Raw genomic sequence first — 8,647 nt, forward strand, 5'->3', positions numbered from 1 at the left:
TGTGACGATGAAATGTATAATGCAATATCGTTGACGAATAAAAACGAGACTAAATGTGGTTTACAAAATATACAAAATAAGGGCAACTCTGGTAACGCTGCCCTCTCATTCATTGATCTGCTAACCGTTATGCTCATGTGTCCTCTGATGATAATAGCTTTCTAGGATTAAACATTATTTGGATAATTGGTAAAAAAAAAATTCTCTTAATAGCCCTACTGTGTGTTAGACCTACCTGAAAAACTAAAAAGCAATTTATTTCATTTGTAGGCCTATCGTGATTTTTTTTTATTTGTGCTATCATTAGTAATTTCTTTATTTGTTCTTATTTTATTATTAACTGCTTAGCCTCCTTGTCATTTTTTTTTATTCAATTCAAAGTTTTAAATCAAGCTATCTCGTGCTACTGCAACAAAATTACCCAGCTGTAAAATCAAAACTTTGTTTAATTACCATTATAACTAGCTATCTCACAATGTTTACATATGAATAAAAGCCTACATTAAAATCTGTCATATAAATTGGTCTCTTCATTAGAAATTAGCCTACTGATTGCCACCATTGATAGACACATTTCTTTTTATAATATTAAAAATATCTGTATGACATTATATTCTGCAGTTCTTCCCTGTTGTACCGAATATCTATACTTTTCAAATTATCATATCGAAGTTAGAAATTCAAATATTGTGACAAAATTAATTTTGTAGGGTGCCACAAATTTGTTAAAATTTCCAAAGGGTGCCGCGACTAAAGAATGGTTGGGAAACACTGATTTAGAAGATGAAAACCCCAAACAAAGTTAAGTCTGACAGAGAAAGGGACCGATGGCCGGCCAGCGGGGGTTCGTCTTTATTTAAATTTATGTGTGTGTACTTCTAACATGTTTGTTTGGTAAAATTAATGTTGTAAATTCAAATCAGAGCGTCTTCTGTGTCTGGAATGGATGTATTCTTGAGTCTATAAGGTTACAATAATATAATAAGATAACCTTGTTTGAAATGGGTTTGGCTAAAAGAAAATTTTGGTTTCGTCTATACTACTAGGTACTTATACTATATTGACTGGGTTAAATAGAATTGCATTTCTAAAAAGAGACTAAAATACAATTTTCATTGACTAAAACTAGACTAAATGTCATCAGTTTTCGTCGACTAAAACTAGACTAAAATGCTCAGACTTTTAGTTGACTAAAACTTGACTAGACTAAAAAGAGTATGAACGTGACTAAAACTAATAAAAACTAAAATGACAGTTTCACACAAAGACTAGACTAAAACTAAAATTAAAACAGGCCACCAAAAACAACACTAGTTACAAGAAACGTTACTTGCAGTTATTGCTGCAAAAGGGGGTCACACCAGATACTGAAAGCAAAGATTCACATACTTTTGCCACTCACAAATATTTAACACCAGATCATTTTTCTCAATAAATAAATGAAATAGTATATATTTTTGACTCCTTTGTTTGATTGGATTCTCTTTGTCTACTTTCAGGATTTGTGTTAAAATCTAATTATGTTTTGGGTCATATTTATGCAGAAATATAGAAAATTCTAAAGGGTTCACAAACATTCAAGCAGCACTGTACATCGGTACCCCCTGAAGAAGGTTTAGGACTGAGAATCAAACCCTTTTATATTGTAAACTGACCTTAAAAGTGGAACTTCGAGCAAAATTCGAAGTCTAAGGAACAATATGCTAAATGTTTTGAAACAATATAGAGGTAATCACTAAAAACAAAAATGTAACCCTTTGACATGTAGGATCACACCATTTTGATTAGTCCATCCAGCACATTGTGATAAACTGCTAAATTCAAATATGCTTTGGCGCTTTGACTATCAGAAACTTGCTTAACGCTTGTCATATTATCACAACTGTTCAGTGTTTTCAACCATGTTTATTTTAGGTTTCAGACATTAAAATACACATAAGTACTAAAAAAAACCTTAAACATAATTAATTGTCATTTGCTGTAATTTGACACATTTTAATTATGTCATTGTGTAGGTAACTAAAGTTTATTCTTCTCCCAGTTCACCGGCCACTTACTTTCATGTCTTTCAAGAGAACTGGATGAATTTACCTTTTGTAAATCTGTCAAGACTCTGATTCTACGTGTTGCAATCTAAATGAATGACTTAGTTGGAATATTTTAAGCATATTGTGTGAAAGGGTTAAAAATGGTCAAGCAACCACTTGAGATGGACTGACCTATTGTGCACGAGTCACATGGAATACTGCACATAATTGGTGCATTTTTTTCTGTTTTGGAGATTGGTAGTATAGATCACCATCCCCATTCCATGTATGAAAAACAGAGGCTCATTGCTTAAGATCTCATGTTGTGTTTCACAGAAGAAAGAAAGGGATTGGAAAAACATTGGAAGTTAATTTTTGGGTGAGGTAAAAATTGACAACTGCTGAAAGAACCCACTATTCAACCCAGAATTTGTACGAGCATGCATAGATATATAGGAAACAAAAAGTCATCACCTCTGAGATGGCGGCATTCTGTAGGCTGCGGGTCAGTTTGACGGCCTCCTCATAGCGGGGCGGTTCTCTGTTCTTGGGCGTCTGGTTGAAAACTGGGGACTGCTGGATGAAGGATGTCTGGGGATAAAAAACTCAGTGAGCACTCAACTCAAAAACAGAACTCAACACTAAAAACCTCTCAATAAATGTAGGATGTTATACTTTGTTTAGTGGCCCATTGATAAGGGTTGTTGGGACGGGGGAAGTCTGACGTGAGATCCTGTTATCTGGGGAGCTGCTGAGGAAGCACTGAGGTATCTCCAGGCCTGCTGGGTTCTCATTGGTACCGTGCTGGAAACCTGACCTCTTGGTGGTGCCCAAAGGCAGGGCCTGTGTGAAGAGTAAACCAATAGGCCATGACCATCCAGAAACACCCACTAGCATCATAGAGAGCATTTGTGTTTGTATTATGATCTTTCTGCTTGGTATGAGAACAAGTCTTTTCAGGTCACGCTGGCAAGTGTCCACCAGGCACGGCCGTCAATGAAAATGTTATCAGCTCATCACAACCAATGAGCTCTAGTTACACAAGTCATCCAGGACTCAGGCCAGGCTCGTTCACTATGCCAAAGTAATGGCCATCTAGCTGGGAAACCTTAGCATGGTGCCCTGCTGCCAGGACAGGCCAATTACAGTAGAGTGAAAGCCTAGAAAGAAATGAGACCAGCAGCTACCATCCATCTCATTGATGAATGTCTCTGCTGGACAGACAAAACTAGATGCTCCCAGAGCTCCCAGATTATGTTCACTTGTTCTGACTGCTCCTGCTGGCACTGATCCTGTTCTTACTCAGATTCCACAGTCATTCAATACTCTGTAAAAAAAACAAAACTCTGTAGTGTGGATAAAAGTGATATGCCTGTCTGACGTTTGGTTATCTTGAGAACAACATCAATGACAACTTTGTCTGCAAAATTTTTTATAGTAATCAGTTAGACAAAATTGTTTGATTTATCTACATTTCAGATATATTTCATGCTGAACATACTCATTTTGAACATATATCTATAGAAGACCGTTTCCGCCACTGAATAAAAAAAAAAAAAAGGAAATGCACCCTTTTCACAAGAATGTGATGACACGTTATTTGTATTTAAAAAAAAATGTATGTACATTTATAACACTATTCTTTGTATTATAATACCTTTGCATCAAATTACAAAAAAAAAACTAGTTTACGCTAATGCGAGGGTGTTTCTAATGCAGCGTCTATGGGAGGGATGGCAAATTTGACATGGTTCTCTCTTCTGACTGCCATTATCTGTCTCTCTCAATTTTTTTCCTTTTATTGAAAGTCATAAAAACACTATCATAGAGTTTTTCTTTTGCTATTTGAGCAAATGGGGGTGCAAAAAATATATTTGTGGTACTCTCTCATTCACTGCTCTTCAAGTTAACCCAACTATGATGGCTTCCGCTGCTGAGAAACCCGGTCCATTGCGACTTGAATTTTTTGTAGCAATTGTGAGTTTACATCTCGATATTCTGACTTTTTTCCTCAGAATTGCGATATGAAATTTTCTCAGAATTGCATGACAAATTCGCAATTGCTAGTTATATACAGAATAGTGGGATATAAACTCGCAACTGCGAGAAATAAAGTCAGAATTGCGAGATAGAAACTCAAAATTCTGACTTTTTTTCCTCACAATTGCGAGTTATAAAGTCCAGTTCTGAGGAGGAAAAAGACTGATGTTCTCAGAATTGCGAGTTTATATCTCACAATTCTGACTGAACTCGCAATTGCAATTAAGAGAAAAAAAGTCACAATTGTGAGATACAAACTCGCAATTCTGAGAAAAAAAGTTTATATCTCGCAATTTTGATTTTATGTCTCAGAATTGCAACTTTATTTCCTAGAACTGCAAGTTTTAATCTTGCAATTCTGAGTTTTTATTGCAATTGCATGTTCATATCACGCAATTCTGAGAAAAAACTTCAGAACTTATATCTGAACTTATATCTGTTTATATCACAATTCTAAGTTTATTTCTCAGAACTGCGAGTTTATATCTTGCAATTTTGACGTTATATCTCACAATCCTGAGAAAAAAGTCAGAACTGCAAGATGTAAACTCGCAATTGTGGGAAAAAGCCAGAACTGTGAGATAAAAAAGTTGCAATTACTTTTTTTTTAAAAAGTGGCCGAAATGGGCATATATATCAGCTCAATTACAAAGAGTAAAGAAAGCAGGTCCAATCACATAATATTATGTTCATATGGCGCTCCAAATTAACTTCTTACATATACAATGTGTGTTTGTATTTTTTTTATAATAACTGTCTTATTATAAAGGGTTAGTTCACCCAGAAATGAAAATTAGCCTGTGTTTTACTCGCCCTCAAAGCATCCTAGATGTATATGACTTTCTTCTTTCAGACGAATCCAATCGGAGTTATATTAAAAATTGTCCTGGCCCCTCCAAGCCAGTCCAGAAGACGTGAAATAAAGCGCGTGCATCTGTAATAAACGTGCCTCACACGGCTCTGGGGGGTGAATAAAGGCCTCCTGTAGCGAATTCATGCGTTTTTGTAAGAAAAATATCCATATTTCAAATGTAATAAACTCTTTTCTCTCACTTCATCTAACTGTCAAAAGCGGAAGTCGGCGTCGCGTGATTAGTGACGAACGCGGAGAGAGAGCAAAACAAAACGTCAGTCACGAATTAGCAGCACAAAATGAGGATTTGTAAAGAAGAATGTCGGAGGATTTTGATATAAGCCAAGAGGAGTTTATATCTCACAATTCTGACTGAACTCGCAATTGCAATTAAGAGAAAAAAAGTCACAATTGTGAGATACAAACTCGCAATTCTGAGAAAAAAAGTTTATATCTCGCAATTTTGATTTTATGTCTCAGAATTGCAACTTTATTTCCTAGAACTGCAAGTTTTAATCTTGCAATTCTGAGTTTTTATTGCAATTGCATGTTCATATCACGCAATTCTGAGAAAAAACTTCAGAACTGAGAGTTTATATCACAATTCTAAGTTTATTTCTCAGAACTGCGAGTTTATATCTTGCAATTTTGACGTTATATCTCACAATCCTGAGAAAAAAGTCAGAACTGCAAGATGTAAACTCGCAATTGTGGGAAAAAGCCAGAACTGTGAGATAAAAAAGTTGCAATTACTTTTTTTTTTTAAAGTGGCCGAAATGGGCATATATATCAGCTCAATTACAAAGAGTAAAGAAAGCAGGTCCAATCACATAATATTATGTTCATATGGCGCTCCAAATTAACTTCTTACATATACAATGTGTGTTTGTATTTTTTTTATAATAACTGTCTTATTATAAAGGGTTAGTTCACCCAGAAATGAAAATTAGCCTGTGTTTTACTCGCCCTCAAAGCATCCTAGATGTATATGACTTTCTTCTTTCAGACGAATCCAATCGGAGTTATATTAAAAATTGTCCTGGCCCCTCCAAGCCAGTCCAGAAGACGTGAAATAAAGCGCGTGCATCTGTAATAAACGTGCCTCACACGGCTCTGGGGGGTGAATAAAGGCCTCCTGTAGCGAATCCATGCATTTTTGTACGATAAATATCCATATTTCAAACGTAATAAACACTTTTTCCTCACTTCTGCTGATTGTCGTACGCGGAAGCCGTTCCGGCGGATGAAGTAGGACGTCAGCGTTGCGTGATTTGTGACGAACGCGGAGAGAGAACAAAACAAAATGCCGGTCACGAATAAGAAGCACAAAACGAGGATTTGTAAAGAAAAATGTTGGAAGATTTCGATATAAGCCAAGAGGAGACTGGTTTTCCTTTGATGTTCATATGGCGCTCCAAATTAACTTCTTACATATACAATGTGTGTTTGTATTTTTTTTATAATAACTGTCTTATTATAAAGGGTTAGTTCACCCAGAAATGAAAATTAGCCTGTGTTTTACTCGCCCTCAAAGCATCCTAGATGTATATGACTTTCTTCTTTCAGACGAATCCAATCGGAGTTATATTAAAAATTGTCCTGGCCCCTCCAAGCCAGTCCAGAAGACGTGAAATAAAGCGCGTGCATCTGTAATAAACGTGCCTCACACGGCTCTGGGGGGTGAATAAAGGCCTCCTGTAGCGAATCCATGCATTTTTGTACGATAAATATCCATATTTCAAACGTAATAAACACTTTTTCCTCACTTCTGCTGATTGTCGTACGCGGAAGCCGTTCCGGCGGATGAAGTAGGACGTCAGCGTTGCGTGATTTGTGACGAACGCGGAGAGAGAACAAAACAAAATGCCGGTCACGAATAAGAAGCACAAAACAAGGATTTGTAAAGAAAAATGTTGGAAGATTTCGATATAAGCCAAGAGGAGACTGGTTTTCCTTTTTTAAATTAAGGAAACTTTTCTTCCTTTGGTCCTGTAAACAAACTCGCGAGACTAGCATATCTCAGAGGCGCGCGCACGATATGTCCTACGTCATCCGCCAGAACGGCTTGCAAGTATGACAGTCAGCGGAAGTGAGAAAAAAGTGTTTATTATGTTTGAAATATGGATATTTTTCTTTCAAAAACGCATGGATTCGCTACAGGAGGCCTTTATTCACCACCCAATAGTGAGGCACGTTTTATTACGGATACGCGCACTTTATTTCACGTCTTCTGGACTGTTGACAAAAAGCACCCGCTTACCCCCATTGCAAGGCTTGGAGGAGCCAGGATAATTTTTAATATAACTCCAATAGACCCTTTTAGGGCCGACGTCACATTTACGTCACCGTGCTAGCTGGAGGCAAAACAAAGGGGAAACTGGAGGCGGTCAGTTCAAACCAGCGCAGATTCAGTTACATAAGGCGCTTAAAATATTGTCTTATTGTGATGTTGGGTCCCAGAATCGATGTAATAGAAGCTCCAATTTTAAATTTTAAAGCATACCTGCTGCCACCTCCAGACAAAAAACCGACGACAGCTGTGGTTAAAAGCCATTTCTCCAGTCTTCAGTGTCACATGATCCTTCAGAAATCATTCTAACATGCTGATTTGGTGTTGAAGGACCAATTCTTAGTATTATCAATACCAGGGCTTGACACTTACTTTTTTTCAGAAGGAGCACATGTGCTCCTAAGTTGAAAAATTTAGGGGCACATTAAAGAATTTTAGGGGCGCAATGAAAATTTATTAAATAATGTGTTTTTACCTAATAAAGCTTAGAAATGTATTCGTCCCACGCACGAATTTCCGCCTAACGACTGCGAATAAGTTTTTCCGAAGAATGTGTATTTTATATATTTTTCACAAAACAGTCAAGTCATATATCACAAGAAAGCTCTCATTCTCAGGAATTTGACTATGTAGATTATTTCATTGTGTGACAATCACAGATCGAAGGATCTTCAATAGAATCGCGATGTGAAATTTCTCAACTCTAAGCACATTTTCGTATGGGTTACATTCCTACTTGTAGCACTGCTTCAGTCAGCCGCAAACAGCCACAAATATCTATATACTCTATATTAGCTTTTAGATTAGGATCTTTTCTTTCAAACAAGACCATTTCACGTTTCTGCGTTCTTCCATCGGTGAGATATATAGCGTTTTGTCCAGATGCGCACCAGAGAAAACATGCGCACTTTCTGCCACAGACGCGCTCTTCAAATCATAAGCTCTAATGCCAGGCAAGTCTGATCTTTTACAACTCTGATGAGTCTGTCGATTGCAATTGGTCAGGTTTTATGACACACACTCACGCCGGGCCAGTCAGAGCTGTGAAATTTGACACCTCTGCGTCAACTGCGTCAACAGGTGGTCGAGGGGGCTGACACGTATCCGGATCCGGGACAGCGCTCCTCGCAGCTTGTTGTGCTTGTTGTTTTGTAGTTTCGGACTGGTTTGAAAGCAGAACGGCCACGCGGAAAAGCAAATGCGGCTCGGAGAATATCAATCTATGATAATCATATTACAAGTTATATATGGTGAAGAACGTTCAGCGGCGCCGTGGAGAGGAATGGACGCGCGTCTGGTGAGGCTTTATCAGCGTGTTTTCTCCGTTTGTGATCTTTGAATCTTTATTTTGAAACGTGATAGCACAGCTAACAATCTGATAAAACTGTTTATTGACAGAAAAGGACTGTACATGATGCATTTCAGTAAATATACAGT

General features: G+C 37.4%; 1 protein-coding gene across 3 annotated transcripts in view; it reads right to left on the bottom strand.

Moving 5' to 3' along the window:
• LOC107734216 (MKL/myocardin-like protein 2) overlaps positions 1 to 8,647 on the bottom strand; it is a 42,311-nt gene that overhangs the window by 5,601 nt on the left and 28,063 nt on the right. For 2 of the 3 annotated variants that reach the window (XM_016546113.1, XM_016546109.1), the window contains exons 13-14: positions 2,703 to 2,870; positions 2,502 to 2,618 (exon numbers count right to left, since the gene is read on the bottom strand). In XM_016546113.1, the coding sequence (XP_016401599.1) occupies positions 2,502 to 2,618; positions 2,703 to 2,870 (285 nt within the window). The remainder of the gene's footprint in view (positions 1 to 2,501; positions 2,619 to 2,702; positions 2,871 to 8,647) is intronic. The other variant, XM_016546110.1, reaches the window with a different exon arrangement.

This window comes from Sinocyclocheilus rhinocerous, unplaced genomic scaffold, assembly GCF_001515625.1.
Source record: "Sinocyclocheilus rhinocerous isolate Xijiao unplaced genomic scaffold, SAMN03320098_v1.1 scaffold820, whole genome shotgun sequence".
Lineage (NCBI taxonomy): Eukaryota > Metazoa > Chordata > Actinopteri > Cypriniformes > Cyprinidae > Sinocyclocheilus > Sinocyclocheilus rhinocerous.